Below are 21,781 nucleotides of genomic sequence, written 5' to 3' on the forward strand. Positions count from 1 at the left end.
ATAAATTGACAGTTTTTATAATACTAAATACTAAAATTATATAAAAAACAAATTACCTGTACTTATGTCATTATTTCAAACATATGTCACAGCCACTTTTCCCGAAACTATAAAAGTAATATTGTTGAAACTTGGTATGTAGATGTATTCTGTGTAGTGCCAGTAGTGCATTAAGATTTTTACAAAAAAATAGAAAAAAAGCAATAAATTTTGGGGGTCCCCATACATAGAACTGAAACTCAATTTTTTTTTCATCATACCCATACATTTCTGTTTTCGAGATATATGCGTCGGAACAATTTACCCCCGGCACTTTCAGCCCCGCTCTCCCCTACTTTTATTCATTAATGAAATTACTCAATTTCATTAATGCAGTTCACAATGTTATCATAAATCATCAATATCTTCGTAGCCTGTATGTTAATATAACCAGTAAAATCTCCCACGAAACTCAATCTCGTGAAGTAACTTAATAATCTAAACCGTGATCTAGTTCTACACAATCTACAGTAGTGGGCACCACCAAATATTTGCGTTTTCCAATTCGAGCGAACCGACGGAGGCGGCTCGTGCTAGGTCCCGACGCGCTTGTGTTATTAATGTTTATTTTTCTTTGGTTAGGGAAAGCAAACGGTGCATTAATTAAATTGTACTATGGATTTTGGGGTAGTAAAACTGATATTACTTTAGTCACGCCTATCTTTAGATTGTTGTCATTTTTAGATTTTAGTTTTCATTTCTCGATTCCAAATTAAATGCCAAGTCAGGGTTTTGTGAACGGTTTTGATAGTTCTCGTATTGTTAGATGATAATGCAGTATGCCTAGGTATGTTACGAAGCTTCTTTTGGCTGTGCTGTATAAAATTGCTTTACCTATATTGGCCTTTAAAGTGGTTCCCATTTCGTTGCACCTTTATCCCAATTTTTTCAGCATACTCTATTACATTAATCGTTCTTTTGTACATTCTCGTACATCGCAATTGTCGACTATCGCTATGCACATTATACAATGTTCATTACGAATGAAAATTAGCAGCGCACAGATCCTTCCGTTCTAATTACTGTCATTTTATTTACGTTCTCATACATTTGTATTTCACTTGCTATACTACATTATTGTTACTTTTTTATAGTCGTGTGTTGACATGACTCTACCTTTAATGTGACTAAAATTTTTCATTAATTAAAAAGCCCTAATTATTTTCACTTCACTTATTGATACAACCATAAAATCAACAAATAAAATTATAGTGTCATGTCAGGAACGTCCTAGACAACGCACGCAGGTAATCTATTACTACTAGTAATAAAATTAAAATACAAGCACTGTAATAGGTAGGTACATAAGCACGCTCGATATAAGATGAAGAAGATGATATAAGAGCTCTTAGCCTCTTTTTTGTATAGAAGTGTTTTTTTCGGACTCGTCACTCTGTCCGATTGAAACTGAAGAAGCTTCTATAGCCCGACCAGGAACATAAAAACCCTCGCCATGTTGCGGAAAACTAATGGTACTAATTTCTTTTAATGGCAACAGTAACTGAAAACTTCATTGACATGTCACCTTGCATGTCAGTCTATTGCTGTCAAAGTGTAAACAAACTTTATTTTAAATATACGCAAATGATTTTGTGAATTAAATTGCTAAAATCTTTTTATAGTCGTGAAAGAAAAGTGGTTCACAATGTGTTAAAGTATTTGTCGAAGAGAAATACTAAGGGTTCGGACAATATTTTCATTGAATAATGTTTCCGACAAAGGTTGTCAAATGAGGATCAGTACTGTTGTAGAAAATTCAATAAAACTAGTATCTACGTTAATCTTTAAGGCCGGGTAGCAGAGAAAATGGCGAAAATAAGGTTTTCATTTTTCATTTTTGAGGTACTAAACAGTAAAATTTAAGGCTAAGATTTTTATTGGGCATAGTTGAGGATATTTTCTAGGGCTATTAACGGATGGAAACACGATTTGATGAAGTTGACTCGATAGAATAAATTCCCAAAGTTACCTCTATTCGTTTTCTATTTATGGTTTTATTTTTAAAATAAGCAATTTGAGATTCTAAATCTTTTACTAAACTAAAGTTCAGAAATAACTTGAGGGCTTTTAACGGATGAAATTTTTATATTGCGTTTTATTTAGTTACTATGTTAAAAAATGTGGAAAAAATCGTCCATGACGGCTTGGACAATCTCAATCAGTCGCGCGGTGGCGCTTACGGAGGACGGACGCGTGTCAGTTTTTTGGCCGTGACAGTTCGCGATTTGTCAATATTTTTGACAATGATGACTTTGATGAGTCACAGTATAATAATATCAGTGTTACTGGAGAAAGCTTAAATTTTTGATAATTAAGAATTATCAATTTTGTCTACCTATTGAAATTTAAATCGTTCGCATCCTTTTAAACGAAGACTCTACTCATGATACATAGTACATTCCTCAAATATGAGACAAAACCAATGAGTTAAAATTACATTTTAATAGTACCTACAATCCTACATACAATCGTCTTACACTCTTTAGAAGAGCACACTGACACAAATAAATAATAAAAAATACTGTCTAAGGTCTGTAGCTAAAGGTCTAAGCTGTAAGGTAGAAGAATCTTCTAGCCAAAAAGATGGAAGATGCAGCAGATGTCAACGGATTTAAAACTGGAGTTCATATGACTCCTTGTAGACTTGAGTCTCTAGAGCGTCCCTTCCTCCACCATGCGTAAGAATGTTTCAAAAATACTGTCTAAGGTCTGTAGCTAAAGGTCAGAGCTGCAAGATAGAATAATCTTCTAGCCAAAAAGATGGCAGATGCAGCAGATGTCAACGGATTTAAAACTGGAGTTCATGAGACTCCTTGTAGACTTGAGTGTCTAGAGCGTCCCTTCCTCTACCATGCGTAAGAATTTTCACAAAAATACTGTCTAAGGTCTGTTGCTAAAGGTCTACGCTGCAAGATGGAAGAATCTTCTAACCAAAAAGATGGCAGATGCAGCAGATGTCAACGGATTTAAAACTGGAGTTGATGTGACTCCTTGTAGACTTGAGTTTCTAGAGCGTCCCTTCCTTCACCATGCGTAAGAATTTTCACAAAAATACTGTCTAAGGTCTGTAACTCTGTAGCTAAAGGTCTAAGCCGTAAGATAGAAGAATCTTATAGCCAAAAACATGGCAGATGCAGCAGATATCAACGGATTTAAAACTGGAGTTCATGTGTATCCTTGTAGTTTTGAGTCTCTAGAGCAGTGGTTCTTAACCTTTAAGTCATGAGGGACCATTTTACCAAATTTCTGTCTTGTCAGGGACCACCTCATAATCGGCCAAAACCAGTTTGACTGCAAAAATCAGTTAAAAGTGGTTTTGACCAAGGTGTGCAAGTGCATATCGTGGACCACTTGGAATGCCTCCAGGGACCACCGGTTAAGAACCACTGCTCTAGAGCGTCCCTTCCTCCACCATGCGTAAGAATGTTTCAAAAATACTGTCTAAGGTCTGTAGCTAAAGGTCTAAGCTGCAAGATAGAAGAATCTTCTAGCCAAAAAGCAGATGCAGGAGATGTCAACGGATTTAAAACTTGGAGTTCATGTGAGTCCTTCTAGACTTGAGTCTCTAGAGCGTCCCTTCCTCCACCATGCGTAAAAGTTTTCCAAAAATACTGTCTGAGGTCTGTAATAAAAGTCTAAACTGCAAGATAGAAGAATCTTTTAGCCAAAAACATACTGTGGTTATAAAGGTGTACCAAGGGTACATGCTACACCTTTTTATTCGATTGTAAGAGTACTGGTTTACTCACAAATCCGTTTTATCTGATTTTCTGAAATCCTGGTGTTTATCATTCAAATCAATGACTAATGTTTGAACTAATTTGGACATATCAAGGTCTATCATTGGTATTTTTTTCAAACTTCTGCGTTGAGCCATTCACGAGATCTGGGACATCACAAAACATTACCCCAGCAAAATTCTAAATAACTTGAGAACCGGAACACGAACAAATTTTGCTATTCGTGGACAAATTACTACGCAACAAGAGCTATCTATCCATGTATTTGGTTCCGGGATAGAACGACTTTCAAAAAAAAAATTTGCCAGGGTAATGTTTGAAACGTTACCCCAGCAAAATCTGTGTTTTCCTAATAACTTTAAAACTATAATTTGAACGAATTTTGCTATTAGTGGACAAATTTCTGCTCACGATGGACTAATTATCTGCTATACTCTCGACTCTCTAAAGCACAACATTTATAAAAATTTTGCTGCGGTAATGCACTCCAGGTAATCGTGTGTGATGCTCATTGCTCATAGTGACTTTCGATACAGAGCCCCGTACATACGTTATACATAAATTATGGAAAGAAAACACCCAGACCAATACAAACAAATATGTATGCAATTTTAGTATGATATTTTTATTTATTAATAAACAAAAAGACTCAACAAAATTGATGCGTGTACTGATTAATGTAATTAACTACATGCAAAGCTTTGTGAATTGCAACAACTATAATTTATTATCCAAGCTCTAAATAATCGCTACTACGAGTAACTGATCATAAAATGTTTTTCCAATCGCTCAAGCTCCCGAGGATCTACCGATAGGTCGGGTGACGTAATCTTGAAATTCTTTTAGCCGGCGCGGAACTTCCGGAAGGTCGGGTGACGCCACGCCTCTTTGAACCGTGTTTACTTTGGCAGTTATATTCTATATTTATTCGATTCTAAAATATATTCCCAAAAATTTTGAAAGTTGTTTTAATTTGTATCACTTGGATATGATTTGTATTAGAAAGTGCTGTGAGTGTGACGCTTGAACGGAAGGAAGACAACCTAACCTAACCAACTGCGTATTTCTAAACTGCGTATTTCTATACTGTGTAGCCGCGAGAGCTCTTTGGCGCGCTGTCTTCGGCGAAGTATTGCGCGCGCAGATTTTGACAGCGCGAAATACCTACTTTAGCAGAAATACCAAGCCTTAAGACATAAGAAAGATATATCTTTTTGAATTATCCAAATCGGACCATTACTTACGAAGATATTAAGTAATAAACATAGGCCGTTTTTGCCGCTAAAAGTCAATGTACGCTGGGCCGCGTGACGTCACTATATCCGAATCGAGCGCAGCCGACGTACTATTGGGATGGAAAATATTTTTTTCTAGCTAAACTATCACTTTTAGAAAAAAACTTTTAATAACATTTATTAATCAAAATAAAGTAAACTATCGACCAGTAATTTTTAAAAATAAAAATTGTGAAAAATAATTATCGCTATGTCCAAAAACCACATTTTCATAGGATTCGATGCAATGCGGAGACGCGGTTGGGGTGAGTGTAAGTTAATGATTGTTTGTATTGAACATAATAATACATAATATGATGCTAATACCCAGTTTCTGGCCGGGGGGGTGAGGGGGGGGGGGGTAAGTCATACCCAGCTGCTGGCCGAGGGGGTCATACATAGCTGTCAAGTCATAACCAGTTTCTATGGGCTGGGGGGAGGGGCTAGACTTACCCAGCTTCTGGCCTGGGGGGAGGGGGGGTCAAGCCATACCCAGTTTCTGGCCGGGGGGGGGGGGGGGGGTGTATGTAATACCCAGCTTCTGGCCGAGGGGGAGTCATACCCAGCTTATGCTTATGGGCTGGGGGGAGGGGCTAGCCTTACCCAGCTTCTGGCCTGGGGGGAGGGGGGGGGGGGGTCAAGTCATACCCAGTTCCTGGCCTGGGGGGGGGGTTTGTAATACCCAGCTTCTGGCCGAGGGGGAGTCATACCCAGCTTATGCTTATGGGCTGGCGGGAGGGGCTAGCCTTACCCAGCTTCTGGCCTGGGGGGAAGGGGGGGGGGGGAGGTCAAGTCATACCCAGTTTCTGGCATTTCTGGCATAGGGGGGGGGTCATACCCAGCTTCTGGCTGAAGGGGAGTCATATCCAGCTTATGCTTATGGCCTGGGAGGAGGGGAAAGCCTTACCCAGCTTCTGGGGGGAGGGGGAGAGGTAAAGTCATACCCAGTTTCTGGCCTGGGGGGGGGGGGGGGGGGGGTAAATCATACCCAACTTCTGGCCGAGGGGGAAGTCATGCCCAGCTTATGACCTGGGGAGAGGAGGGGGGCGGGGGAGTCATACCCAGCTTCTAAGCTAATATTAAATAGATTTCCAGGAGGGAGCAGCTGTCCTTTCCTGCAGCAGCTGGCCCGCCCATGGGAACGGCGAATAGATAGGTAGGTACGTAGGTTTAACTCAGAAAAACTAAATAACAGGTAGGTATTGCGTGTACATCGAAAATCGAAATGATCTTCATAGCAATGTCTTGTAGCCTAGGCAGAGTGTATCTGCCTCAGCTATACCTTATTGTTAGAAGTAAATAAATTAATACTTATCCATTTTTATATTTTACTTGGAAGAAGATATGACTCTAACAACACTTTTATGAACACTTTATTTGAATAAATCGCCAAATATACCACCGCGGAGACCCGAATCGCGTATTTGCGTTCCATTGAATCGTATGAGCGTATGAATTTTTGGCGTTATTTTTCACAATTTCTATTTTAAAAAATTACCTATCGATAGCTTACTTTATTCTGATGAATAAATGTCATTACAGGTTTTTCTCTAAAACTGATAGTTTGGCTAGAAAACAATATTTTCTATCCACGCAGTACGCCGGCAGCGTTCGGATCGGACATAGTGACGTCATCGTCCCCGCGCCGGGCAGTCAGTGAACTTTTTTAGTAATTTGGCCATAACTTCGTCAATTTTTGTCGTAGAACAAAAATTTTTGGACTGTGTATTAAGGATTTCTTAGCCCTATAAAACTGCATTCACAGCTAAAAATCGAAATGATCCTCATTGACTGACATGTTTATCGTATAGTACAAGTCCACTATGAAAATTAGCTGTGCTTTGTTTCAACTACCTATTTTAAAAAATTTTGTCACTTTCTAAGTGTTGAATTTTATGGAATTGGGAAAGATGTACCGAGTTTGAAGCGTTCATGAGCAGACATTGCAGTTGAATATTCAAGTTCTGAATTTGATTATTGATGAATAATAAAATAAATTTACTACTAGCTCGATTGATGGTGTCATTTAATTTATTTAAACCAGGTTACCTATAATAATATTTTTTCGTTAATTTATGAAAATATCAAATTAACCCGTAATCCTGAATCCTGATACATAAAGTTAGCCTATTAATTTAACACAGGTACGACTGTACTAAGTGTTGCACTATCAAATGCAATTGACGCGCCTCTATGCCAGGGTTTTTATGTTCCTGGTCAGGCTATACCCATATTATATTGCAAACAGCACTCTGATCATCTGAAAGAAGTTACGATTTATTTCGAAGTGTCGAGCTGTGGTCTGCTCGTTTACACCGATGATTGCAATTAAGATCGAATCTCGCATTCGCTTTGACATGGTTTACGCCTAATCCCATTCCCATGCCTAACTAGTCAAACGCTGATTACACCAAATTAGTTTGCGAGTTGCGACGTTTGCCTAACCGAGTTGACTATTCTAGGGTTAACCAAAAATGCATTATTCAAAAGTTAACAGAACTAGTTTAAACTTTAGTTATCCCTCGGTGAGGGTGACAAAGGTCATCGTTAAGTGCTATGATTGATTAATTTGAATTTCCAACCCTATTCACAACAACTTTAAGATTAAATTCTAAGACTAGGTTCAGTCTCAAGCATAGATTTTTTGAATTTCATTTTTTTCAATATTAATAGGCCAATGACAGGACAGAATTTATGACTGAGATTGAATTAAGTTTTGAGAGTTCTTGTGTAATACGAACCTAAAGTGGTTAAAAGTGACCCAGAAATTCCAAATAAGCTCTATGAGACCGAGGTTTATCCTAGTCAAATAAAATACCGGTCTTTTTATCAGATAGAGAGCACAAGCAAAGTTTAAATAGAAATAATCTTGTCATTAGATCAATTGGAGTTAATAGCAGTTTAAAAGCTCAATTACCGAGAACTATTCATGATTCACTAATCAAAGTAATTTGCTCCGTCCGATACCGATACGATTCCGTGCGACTAATTCCGAATGAATTTCATTTCGCGGCCTTGTCGTCGTAACCCAATACTGATCGTGGTCAGGATCAATCCACTAGTATTAGTTACTCAAATAACCTTCGATTGGTCCTTCGGGTCTGTTTATCCGTTAATTAATATTAACTGGCCATTCGAGAGAGGTGAATTTTCTTAATGATGCCAAAGAAAGAATATCATTAGTTCTTCGGACATTACATCGGATATTGATGTTGAAATCGAGTTTTAAGAAGGCCATGTCTTATATTTACGTTACGTTTCCATTAGTTTTTTTAATGTAAAAATAATTCAAACTGCCCGAGGTTCTATCACCATAAGCAAGCATTTTGTGAATTACCCTTTTCCTTGAACACAATTTGTTTTGTTGCAGGTTTAGGTTCTACGTATATTCAGCGTTCGTAGAGCGGCGAACAGTTGCGGCGGTGCGCATAATCGCAGCGACTAAAACGCGCGGCGCCGATGCAGTCATGTGTCGCATCTGGTTGCCTGATAACCGCACGCTCACGCTCAAGGCTAGGGTTAAGGTGAGATTCATCTGCTAGCTACGTCCTACACCTCGACACTAATAAGTAGATTGATAACACATTATTGTGCACCACAGAAAACAAGACAGTAGGTATGCCTACCTACTATACAGACAGTAGGTAATTAAGTAATGTTTCGAGACGGTAAGCTATAGCTGAGTCCTTCACGGTATATCCTTCACTGGTTGGGTTTCATTGAATCTGGCTATACAAGAGTTGCAGTGGTGGGAAGGATAGGTGGAACTAGTCCCGTTACGCCTCGGTACCGTTTAATTTTCGGAAATGTTAGTTTGGAATTGGAAACACTTCATTCCACACCTCGACACTATTAGTACAGTTTCAAGACAACAAGCTATTCTCTGGGAGTACTCAACCTTCACTGGTTGGGTCTTATAGGAGGCCAAACAAAAATGTAGAAGCTGGCTATACAAGAGTTACAGTGGTGGGAAGGAGAGGTGGGACTAGCCCCGTTACTCCTCGGTACGCTTTCATTCATTTTCGGTAACGAGTGTTATCGATGTTCTTCAAAATGATCGTTTTAGAAGTAGTTCTCTTTTCGTGGATATAATTGCTCCCTCTTGATGCGATTAATTAGTAACAAAGTAAAGAGATAAGAAGTCTTCACCTTTAACATTTTAGGAAAACATTACGATTATGCTTATCAAAAGACCAAGCATTTCTCAATTAAACGGATCTTTGTACACATAAATTGTACCTGGTATTAAACAGTCTTTATGACCTTTTGGTCTATGTATAATGTTTTTTTAATCCATTCCAGGCTATCCGCGAGAACTGGAACCTGAAGTACAGCGCCACCTATGTTCTGTGTTTGCTACGTGATACTGGTGTGAAGCCCCAAGATACCGTAGGAGCTTCCATCTCAGTGGTGGCTGCCAGCTCACCCACACGACCACCAACCAACTTGCTTACTGTACTGGACACGGAACCTAAGAGCGGTATTGAGGTAGGTTTTTGTTCTTTCTAAAATACCTTAGTTTAGCGTAGTCATACCGTTCGGTCACTATGGCAGTTGTAGGTAAGTATGTTTGGTAAATAACTTAGAATTATACCAACCCCTAACTTCTAAGCGACTAACAGTCTTAAGTAGAATTTCTTGGTAACCGCGTGGAATGTGGCGTAGGTAGCTAAACAACTAGACATCTAAGTATTCGGAAACTAGTGGCAGGCATTAGGCAGAAGATAATTATAGTCGACAGCTCATATTCTTGTTCCATTCTCGCAGCTAATTTATTTTCAAATTTTAAATTTTCATCAATAAAACATCAATTTTCGTCAGAATTTACGCATCACAATCCCCCTGATAGCATGTTAGATTAAAGCGGCCAATTCCGCTAATATTTCTTTCGTTTTCTAATGAAAACGGCCATTAACGGAACTAAATAATAGAACATTCTCACAACGAGCCCATCCTCAAACTTGTTAAACTACCCAATGAATAATGCATTAGATAACGCACAAGTGGGAATCTGTTTCGGTGGTTATAAGCAAACGGGCTATATCTGGCATCTGGTGTTTGTAACGCGCCACAGTCGGCCATTGTGGGTATCGCCCGGGGCAACAAAAAGATTAGTGTGTTCAAGAGTGTATTCTTGAATATAGAGATACTGCGGAACAATGCACTGTTGTTACAGCCTCAGGCACGGTATAATGCTTCTGAAATAGCGCGTAAAATAAAGAAATACTTTATCGTGAACTGCTAATCACGAATTCATATTTATGTTATTATTTTGATTGCCGCCTGATCTGGTACACTCAGCGGCGGTTTGGGCTTGAATCCTGCTGGGAACAAAATTTTGCGTGGATGAATATTTGGATAATGATTAGCCGTTCTCGAGTTTCGTGTTTAGAAACATAATATCAAATCTCACACACACAGTCTCTCTCTGCACAGTCTGACTGAAGAATATCAATCAATAGTGTTGATTAAAAAATTACAAAACTGCAAATATTTTTTATTAATTTCCAGGAAACGCTGCATGTGTGCGTCAAACCATTCCATTTCTCATACTCCCGGGGTGACTGGCTGATCGAATGGTTCGAGCTGAACCGTATATTAGGGGCCAGCCATTTCTACATGTACAACGAGTCTCTCTCCGCGCCTGTGGGATGTTTACTGGACCACTACAGGAGGCAGGGGCTCGTCACGCTGCTGCCTTGGAAACTGCCTATCATATCTAAAGTGGAGATCAGGTGAGTAATCATAAAGAATTGTGCTCGTTCTCCTGGTAAATTACAGAAAGTCGTGATTCTGCAGAGGAGATCAAAAATGATCTGATGATGATGATGATAAATCAGACAAGATAGCATACTTTTGTCGTATTTTGACATGTGAATATTATGACCATTGACCATAGTTATTGTCACCTATACAAAAGAAATAGAAGCACATGTTTGCAGCCGCGTTAAAGAAGGTTTAATTTAAGGTTTTCAAGTTGGGAAAATCCCCAAAAAAAGTTAATTTCGTGATCACGTTTTTTTACCAACACAAAATATTATAAGGATACCTATTTTGTTATTTTCATAAAGTGGGTCACGAACCAAACGATCATGATTAAAGTGCACAATAGGCTTGATTCCGGAGTACAGCCCTTTTTAACGACGAGAGAATATGACTAGCATTTGTGCCACATGTTTTCGTTTTATAAGATTTTATTATTTCGAGGAAATATAATATGCCATTCTTGGTAGGTACTAGGTAGTATGGAGGACAATAGGCTCATCAAGTCTTGCATCTTATCTGGTTAAAATACGTGCTATTTTTAATAGCCTGGTGTGCTACGCTTGCCAAATATTCATCAGCAAGCAATCATAATAGTAACGATGACTGCAACGTTCTCGATGTGTAATCGATATTAAGTTAGGCACAAACATGTCACAAGTAGGGTTAGTTACGGGGAATACCCGATGTGATTGAACGGGCGATTATGATTGATTGTCCGACTGAACAGTATTTGAATGATCGATGATAAGTGGCTCTAGTCTGTGCAATTAGTAATGTGAATGTGAATATCGATATGAATATTAATGGAATCGATAGTTGGATTTGAAAAATATTTGGAAAGTGCCGGTCTAGTGATTTTCAAAAGGACAGCGTTTTGTAAACTTCGAGAACATGAATTTTTGTTATAAATAGTTATACCTTTTGCAGTTTGTATAACTTGTATAATATAGAATAACCTACATCTATTACATAAATTCATTTAAACAAAATAAGATGAGAAATATGTGGAAAGAGAACCTACCTTTAACTATAACTAATCGTCTCGCGATTTATATAAAATCAACAATACACCTTGACCAATTTGACGATAAAGTGTTTATTATGTACTTGGCTAATTCGATATGCTTTCATATTAAACATTGTTGAATAATATCAGAAGAAGATATATTTTCAAGAAATTGCGGACTGAAGTTTGTTTAACACTGCCATATCCAAATTTTCTTTCGCACCGTTTGTTTTTAATTTATCAAATGATGTATTCGTTGTTTTGAGGTATAAGTAACTTAGCCTAATTGTTTGCGTCATATGCTATTAGCAAAATTTTTAGGGCACTAAAATTTGCTTTACTTTCTGTATCCACATCATCAATCTTCATTAGTTACTTGGTTCCTCTGTAATTTGTTTGCTTGAAAATAATAACGCAACTCTGAAAAAAGCTTTTTTGAAATTTTTAATAATTACGAAAGTTTGTTACAGCCAGACCAATTCAATTTTAGATATTTAGTTACAAAGAGCTTTATGTACAAAAAGCATGAAAAAGATGATCAATATAAGGTAGTTCTATCAAGTCAGTGTTTCTTTTATCACGGAATTGGATCGCATGAGTATAGCCGAGAAATATTCACACCTGGTTGCGGTTTCAAATAACCGTAACCGTATCTAGATGATGTAATGTTAGAGTTGGCGCATACCGTTGATTTTTCGTCGGCCGATAGTTTAGTCGGGCAGTTAATCAGTATGGGCATGCATGGGAGTGCGCACACTACGCCGATTCGATTTGGCCGATTCTTCATACAAATTAAAATCGGGCACAACTATCGGCCAATTAAAAATCAACGGTGTGCGCCTACTCTAATAGTCTTCGGCTGAGTTGCACCATCTAACTTTGACTGTGACTATAACGATAACCGGTGTTTTTTGTATGGAGTTTGACAGATTTTTGACGGTTGTCAAAATTAAAGTAAGATGGTGCAACTCAGCCTTTAATGTATTTTTAAAAGCTGCGCACGTGACATTGGCGGAATAGTGTGCCCTCAGCGGCGTAAAACCGCAAGTTCATCGCCATAAACCAAAGAAGAAGAAGATGTATTTTTAAATTAAACTTTTTTTTTAAATCCAGAATAATATTCATTCCAGAACGGAAGGCCAGTTCGCCGCCTTCAACGACTGTCTCTACCGGTCGATGTCAACCACCGGTTGGCTGCTTGTCATCGACGTGGACGAGATCGTCATGCCTCGTCGGGAGCGGAGTCTGCCGGCGCTACTCACTGCCCTCAGGGCCTCTTACAGCCCGCCTTCTAAAGCGCCGGCCGCTTTTCTGTTTAGGAACGCCTTCTTTTATATGCGGTGGGAGGTAAGAGTGCAGTTACTTTTTACGTAATATTTGGCAGATTATAAATGTCATATCTTGATTTGTCGTCGATGTAGACGAGATCGTCATGCCTCGTCGGGAGCAGAGTCTGCCGGCGCTACTCACTGCCCTCAGGGCCTCTTACAGCCCGCCTTTTAAAGCGCCGGCTGATTTTCTGTTTAGGAACGCTATCTTTTATATGAGGTAAGAGGTAAGAATTAACTTAGCTAGGTAGATTATAATGCTATGATATTGAGAATTGAGATGGACGAGATCGTCATGCCGCGTCGGGAGAGGAGTCTGCCGGCGCTACTCACTGCCCTCAGGGCCTCTTACAGCCCTCCTCCTAAAGCGCCGGCCGCTTTTCTGTTTAGAAACGCCTTCTTTTATATGCGGTGGGAGGTAAGAGTGCAGTTATTTTTACGTAACATTTGGTAGATTCCTTTTAAATGTCATATCTTGCTTTGTCATCGGTGTGGACGAGATCGTCATGCCTCGTCGGGAGCGGAGTCTGCCGGCGCTACTCACTACCCTCAGGGCCTCTTACAGCCCGCCTTCTAAAGCGCCGGCCGCTTTTCTGTTTAGGAACGCCTTCTTTTATATGCGGTGGGAGGTACGATTGCATTATAACTTTTGGCAGATTTATTAGTATACAAGCATGCCTTGCTTTGCCATCAATATGGACGAGATCGTCAAGTCTCGTCGAGATTGGAGTCTGCCAGCGCTACTCACTGCCCTCAGGGCCTCTTACAGCCCGCCTTTTAAAGAGCCGGCCGCTTTTCTGTTTAGGAATGCCTTCTTTTATATGCGGTGGGAGGTAAGAGCTCCATTTGTCTTTTCATCTTTGCAGAACTATTGGTAGATTTATATCAAATATTGCTTGTCATCGACGTGGACGAGATCGTCATGCCTCGTCGGGAGCGGAGTCTGCCGGCGCTACTCACTACCCTCAGGGCCTCTTACAGCCCGCCTTCTAAAGCGCCGGCCGCTTTTCTGTTTAGAAACGCCTTCCTTTATATGCGGTGGGAGGTAAGAGAGTTTTAGCAGATTAGTAACTTACACATACATACAATCTTGCTTTGTTAATGATGATCGTCATGCCTCGTCGAGAGCGGAGCCTGCTAGCGCTAAGTACTCGCCTCATTACACTCTTTTCTATAATGCTCTCGTATACTCTGTGAGATGAGTGTTTATTGTCACTTATTTAGGTCTGGTTCAGACACGCGCGATACCCGCGTAATTTCTGGGAAGTTCTCGTACATTTGCATCAAACCGTAACCGCATGATTACCGCCTCAGTGTCTCGCCTATGAGAACCACCCAAAAACTACGCGGTTATCGCGCGTGTTACAAGGCCTTAATAGATACCTTTAATCATCGCATTCTTCTTCTTTACAGGACGACCCAGAAGCGCCAGCGCCGTTAGTAACCGCGCGCAAAACGCGTCGGTGGGCGACGCCGCACGCGCTGAAGAATCGCAGCAAATACGCGCTGCGGCCGCGAGACGCGGTCGAGCTGGGCAACCATTTTGTTTGGGAGCACGCGCCGGGCGCCACGTCGGCTGGCGTGCCCACGGAAAGGGCGCTACTACATCACTATCGAGTAAGTTATTATTGGTTTCCTTCTATTATGTAAGTATTGTGAAAGCGCTCGAGAAGTGATGAACGATCGTAGTAACCGCGTCTCTGTCAAGCTGCGGAATGATTTTTTGGGGTTACACGTTGGGCGCCAAGTTTGCAGGCGTGTCACGAAGCGAGCGCTACTACGTTACCAATGTGCTTGCCTGTATTATAGTATTTGTAGAAAGCTTGAAAACTGATAATCGAATTTAGTACTGGATGTAAGTTGGGGAATGATTTTTGGGACCACGCGTTGGGCGCCAAGTTAGTATCTAGGCGTATCAAACTGTCGACGGCATATATAGCGGAGCAGTGTAGCCTTAACATCAGTAGGAAAAATAGCATAAAAGATCGATTGCTCAAACTGTATGTTAAAACCAGCATTAACGATATAAATAACTATTGCATTTTATCATCTCTTTACAGATTGCATGCGAGTACGGTGGAATGAACTGTTTAACGGTACCATCGACAGTGGACCGCACTGCCCACCGCTGGGCAGAAGAACTGGCCCAACGAGTAGCCGCAGAAAAAGAACAAGTCAAGAGGACTTGCCCGGCGACGTCACGTTGAGGTGACATTTGATATCACTACCAAACCAAAGTCTAGGTATTATAGTGACAAGAAATATACAGTTTCTTACTTAATTTAGATTCTGTAGAAACGTTACCAAATGTTTTAAAAATGTTTCACTGAAATGGAACACGGAATTTGAAGATTCACGGAAGTTATTGCCAGGTATGATAAAAACTTTAATACCTTTTTAGTAAATATTATGTTAGAGTCACGCCGCGAGCTGAAATACCCACATGAACCAATTACAAAGTGCCAAACCGTCTACAATTCATTTAGCCAATCCAAGATTAGCATAATGTAAGTAGAGCCAATCCAAGAACGACATTATATTATATTGGACTGTCTCACATTGTCTTACATTACAACAACGTTGGATTGACAATTATATCTTCATTGGATTGACTCAAATGTATCTGCCAATGTTGGATTGACAATTTATTGTTTTGGATTATTATCATAGATTGGCTCTGTGTAAATGGTCAATTGATTTAGCTCACGGTATGATGGACGCTGCAATTCCAGAGTTTAGCTGAATAAAATAGGTAATCCTCTGGACAGATTCGTAAAATTATTTATAATTTCATACAAATATCGATAAAATATTTACGTAAGGCCGAAGTTTTTGTACAAGTAAGAAGTGCTTCAATATTTAGAATGATATGAAAGTCAATCGCGTTATATATTTTTTACTACAGAGCAATAAATACACATTTTTCATAGTAGACATAGCATAACATTTGCAATAAATAGGTAATGAAATATTTCAAAATGTTCACACACGTACTTACTAGTTGCTAACTAAAGGTATGATTTTATATGTTTGTAATTTAAAGATTTTCAAGCTATAAAATTTGATACAGATGACATAATTTTTTAAAATGACGCAAATACGTAAACTATTTTTCGCATGCAATGTACAACAATGCCTCATAGGATATTATGATGCCCCAAAGAGATTTTTTATAAGCATGATGTTACACCGGATTCTTTGTTGTATTTATGGACATGCATTTGCATGCATGGAAACAGGATATCGTTTTGGCACCCAACAGTTGGCACCACCTGTAGAGTAAGATCACTGTCAATTGCTAGCAACGAAGACAGTAGCGCAACTGTTGAACGCGGTTTCTACCGAATTTGAACTTACCAGGATGGCGTAGGGTCATGTCAATCGCCAGTGGTGTCAAGTCAAACTGTTCATTATTTTTAATGTTACCTTAGAAAATGACCTTGCCATAAAATGCCGATAAAGGCAAATAAAGCCTTTTAAGGCATTTCATGAAGACCATACTCGTGCCAGAAGCTATGTATTATAGTTGTTACCTAATACATAATAAGAAGATTCCGGATTATTTATTATTTTCTTATAATTATATTAAATTTTTGCTCACGCATTTAATGGACCGATAATAATAAAGTTTAGGTAAAGTATTTGTGCCATTTGGTGTTATTTTTAAGTACCTACCAAAAACAAGTTGCTCAATATTCAAATCAGTATTATTGTAAAACTGACATGTTTTTGATGGTAACAATCTTCAGTAAATGTTTAGGATGATTTGGACTTCATTAAAGGTAAGTAGGTACATTTGAAGGCAAATCAAGTGGAACAGTTGCACTGCTTATGGGAGCTCTTATTTCGCTAAGAATGAGGTGGTCTTAAGTTTAGAATAGTACGTCTAATGTGTGGCAGTTTGTTTTTTCAGACACTATTTCACGAACTTTAATGTGTTGATACATTACTTTAACAGAAAATAACACTGCACTTGAACTACACAATAGATAATTAATAATGTACGTTTTAAATCATTCGATGGTAATTCTGTAAATAAATTATGAAATTGTTTTGTAAATATTGTACTTTAATTGTAAGTCAAGTCAAGTCAAAATTTCTTTATTTGTTTAGACTAATAAATAGTTCTTACAAATCGTCATAAAATATGCTCTTAAGGAGCCTCTACATGTCTCATAATCTTTTTACCCTACCAGCGCTTCGAGACCAACATTTGGCAAGTGCTGAGAAGAAGCGCCGCAACAAACTCAGAGTACCTGTAACTGTAAGTACCTATGCACATTCATGTCGGTAGTTAATTATTTGTACTGTCAACAATATTAATACTTGGACAATATAGATTCTATTACTACTTAAATAAAGGCTAATATATCAGGGCGTTACGTTGCACCACCTATGAAATGTTGTTTAGTTGTTTGTTGATGTGTGTGCATTTCCGAAGTCGTCAGTTTGTTGTTCAAATATTATTATATACTTCGTACATACAACAATGTTGTTATCATATTTATATCTAGTACCCATAGTACAAGTTTTGCTTAGTTTGGGACTAGAAGCGCAGTGTAAAATGTCTAAGGATATTTATTTATTTATTTATTTATTTATATTGCAACTACAATTATTGTTTACCATAATTTATATCCTGTTGTATTATTACATTTATTTGTTTAGTGAAACAATTTTGCGTTTAACAATAAAAATGAATTGTAATTGTCCATAAATTAAATCTTGTGAGATACGGAATAAAGATTGTAATTGTCAAAGGGAGCCACTGTGATCCAAGGCACGTTTCATTCGTTGCGTAAGCTTTTTTATGATCTAACGAACTTCCCAAATGAAGTTCGATCAATACATATTTAATATGATTAATATCAAAAATATGAAAAAATTATTCGCTCCATCCGAAGATATGGTATAATTACAACGTAGTTCCCTGTTTACCATGAAAAATTTTTGACTGTGGTTAGTACACTGGATGGTAAAGATAGAATCGGGAGCTGTATCTTGACTTGGCTCTGTCTATAAAGACTTGAAATCTCGAATATGTAATATAATTAGTGATATTAATTCATGTTATGTTACATATTATAATTATTGAATAATATGAAACATTTATTGAATAAGTATTTCTTAAGATATGATCTTTTTTGATGATGATGGTTAATTCTCTGAATATAAAGTTACACCATCACACAGAAAGTAACTTATTTAGTTATTTTATCGATCTGATGCAATATTATTTGCCATTATATTATAATTTAATTATAAATATTTAGTTAAAGCTCTCTGAAGGTTAAAAAATGGTTCTACAAATCATGATAATAATAAGAGCAAAAACATATCAGTATGTTATAAAATGGGGCTGATGGAAAAATACACAGGTGCTTATTCGATTGCTACACATACTATCTTACTACTATCTAATCTACTTCAGAATGGTTGTTATAATAAAGTCATGGTGAAATTTTTACTATGTTGGAAGGAAAAAAAGGACGGGTTAAAGGACGGGTTGTCATTTGACCAAATTTTTCTTAGTTTAATTCATATTATATTAATTAATTCCTTAGTTGTTCCAATATGCGTGTATGTAATGCAAAAACGTCAGCATATCAACCTACCGCGGAACGACTCAATTGAATTTAAACCTTAATAGAAGATGTTAAAGTGCAAATTCCATTGAGAAAGGTCGTCATTTGTAAATTGTCCTGCTGGCAATCTTACTTGTAATACTATTTTAGTTAAGTATGTAATATTTAAATGTAATAATCAATGAGGCACGTTATTGTTTTAGGCCTATTATCGTTAAGTGTGCTTCTAGGAGTAAAATTTAAAATAATAATTAAAATAATAATAATTTATAATCGTATTATTGTTTTTAAATTGTAGTACCGCCAGATATTTTTGGCATGTTAATAATTTGACTGTTGCAAGTCTTTATCTTCTAAATACAGGTACAGTCAGAGTCAATTTAGTCAATATTAACTATGTACTTAGTACTTACTAGAATCTCAAGATGTAAACATGCTTCACGTTAGTGTCCGGGCACCAATAATTCTGATTTGAATACCTCAAAAAATACATTAAACAATAAAGATTACAAAAAAAGTTATAAACTATCCATCATAATATTATGTATGAATTTTATTCTGACTGTACCTGTGAGAAAGAAACTAAAATTGAATTTGTGGCAAAAATGAAAACAATAATTTAGTCGTCGTGACTGTACTTTTAATATTAGACAATTTACCAATAATGTACATAAATAGAAGTATCAATCTTTAATGTATGTACCTGATAAGGAGAAGTCATACACGTTAATGTGTACAAAAATGCATGATCTTTAATGATATTATTAATTTTATTTAAATATGTATAAAAAGGCTTATTTTTAAATTCATTAATGACTATCTATGGGGTGATTCTGTCGCACAAATACGATATCTATCTCTATGAGATGAGACCAATATCAAAGACAAAAATCGGTATTATTCAGTCGTTGTTTTTTGTATTTATTGTAAAGAAAAGAGTAATGTATTAGTTGTAGCAGAATCACTCTTTAAGAGTTTATGATTGAATTGATTATAGTCTATCAGGTGAATATAAAATTCTCAAAAAGTCTCAATTATTCGCGAGTTAGGTACTTAACATCGCTATTATGAACCTTATTCAAAGAGGACTAAAGCATTAAACCGCGTTACTATTTCAATTAATACTGCATACTTTATCAGTCGATTAAGATCTATCAAGGATTGTTGAATTTTTATATTCACCAGTTTCAACATTAAACGTGTCAGAATGTTTATAATGTCACGAAATGATCACCATTCCAAATAATTATCCATTTATGATTATGTATTATTACCTAATTAATATTTTTCACAATAATGTGTTACATAATAATTATCCTTACATTAATTTGAGAGTAGACTGATAAGTCATCGGCTCTACTCGCTATTTTATTTAAATTTTAGTTGTTTTCGAACAGTTTAATAAGTAGGTATTACGTTATTTTGCTCGCAAGTGTATGCATTGTTATTGCATTTTTGTTATTTACCCTCGTTTGAAGGCTAAACAGCGTTTGATAGGCAATGGTAAAATAATTATTTAGTCGCATAAATATATTTTGTGTCTATATTTTATCTGTGATGTCTATTTTAGAAGTGAGGCGCTATGTTCGATTCGGAGGAGGAAGTGAATTGTTAGAGGAATGTTGAAAGAATCTTTTTTAAATAAAAAATATTGTATTTGCACTGCCATTTTAAATTCACATACCTACCTAACCTATCCATACCAAAATTAGAAATTAGTTATCAGATTCCTACAAAAAATTGCCGTTGAAAACTCAATACAAGTTTTGTTTTCCTTAAAAAGCTTGCTTCTAGCGCCATCTGTCTGATGTTCCTAAAAGTTTTCTCAGTATGAAGAAGTACCCAATGTCTTGCCCAAAAGTAAGATGACACCACCAGTATTTCTTTTAATCCAATTTACATAATAAACTTTAAATCTTTAGAATATTAGGGCTTTTTAAAATAAATAAATAAATCTGCATAATTATTTACTATTTAGCATTATAAATGCAAAAATCGTAACCGTTAATATTCCCCAAAAAATTTAAATATTTACGCTCTGCTAACATCTATTCTCATCAAAAAAGGTACTTACATAAAATGTAAATTACAAATTAGTAACCAAAATTTTCATTTTTACCATTTCCAAGTTTTGTTCTTTTTCCAAAAATCCACAATAATTATCAAGATTCCTCTGCATTTTGAGTGTCTTCTTTACAAGTCTTTTTAAATTGGAAAATGATCATCTTTTAATAACGAGCATCCTATTCAGATTTGAAGAGACCATAAACAAGATGAAACGATTACAAAACGAGCACCAAATTAAATTAATGCGTGTGTGTATCATAAACATTATAATGTGTGCTATATCTATGGTAAGTATATCTAAGTTGGCGAAAAAGTAAACAAGGGTTTTCGTCGAGGACGGCCTGACCCGATGGCTCGTAGTTAATTGTCCACATTAGTCATATGCGGGTCTAGAGTGGCCGACACCGCCCGTTATCTCGCATGATTTGTGACACACTGAAATATAAATTAGCCCGGGCGTAAATTGCGAATAAGTAAGCTTGATATTATTTTGGGGTTGAACTTTGTGACCGTTAGTGTACCGCAAGCTGTTTGCGTTTTAGCACTATTTTTACTATCCATTTGTGACGCACTGAAATATAAATTAGCCCGGGCGTAAATTGCGAATAAGTAAGCTTGATATTATTTTGGGGGCGAACTTTGTGACCGTTAGTGTACCGCAAGCTGGTTGCGTTTTAGTCACTATTTTTACTATCTATTTGTGACGCACTGAAATATAAATTAGCCAGGCGTAAATTGCGAATAAGTAAGCTTGATATTATTTTGGGGATGAACGTTGTGACCGTTAGTGTACCGCAAGCTGGTTGCGTTTTAGTCACTATTTTTTACTATTTATTTGTGACGCACTGAAATATAAATTAGCCCAGGCGTAAATTGCGAATAAGTAAGCTTGATATTATTTTGGAGGCGAACTTTGTGAAAGTTAGGCTGGGTTGCACCATCTTACTTTAACTTTAACAAACGTTAAAAATCTGTC

At 37.3% G+C, this 21,781-nt stretch overlaps 1 protein-coding gene across 1 annotated transcript in view; it reads left to right on the forward strand.

Annotated features, from left to right (window-relative positions):
* LOC135074831 (uncharacterized) overlaps positions 1-17,228 on the forward strand; it is an 83,932-nt gene extending 66,704 nt beyond the window's left edge. Inside the window, exons 3-10 of the mRNA XM_063969213.1 lie at positions 8,424-8,577; positions 9,356-9,541; positions 10,565-10,788; positions 12,956-13,172; positions 13,401-13,593; positions 14,020-14,198; positions 14,567-14,770; positions 15,214-17,228. Coding sequence (XP_063825283.1) covers positions 8,424-8,577; positions 9,356-9,541; positions 10,565-10,788; positions 12,956-13,172; positions 13,401-13,593; positions 14,020-14,198; positions 14,567-14,770; positions 15,214-15,360 — 1,504 coding nt within the window. The 3' untranslated portion in view covers positions 15,361-17,228. The remainder of the gene's footprint in view (positions 1-8,423; positions 8,578-9,355; positions 9,542-10,564; positions 10,789-12,955; positions 13,173-13,400; positions 13,594-14,019; positions 14,199-14,566; positions 14,771-15,213) is intronic.
* Positions 17,229-21,781: the final 4,553 nt, after the last annotated feature.

The sequence above is a fragment of the Ostrinia nubilalis genome, chromosome 9 (assembly GCF_963855985.1).
Source record: "Ostrinia nubilalis chromosome 9, ilOstNubi1.1, whole genome shotgun sequence".
Classification (NCBI taxonomy): domain Eukaryota; kingdom Metazoa; phylum Arthropoda; class Insecta; order Lepidoptera; family Crambidae; genus Ostrinia; species Ostrinia nubilalis.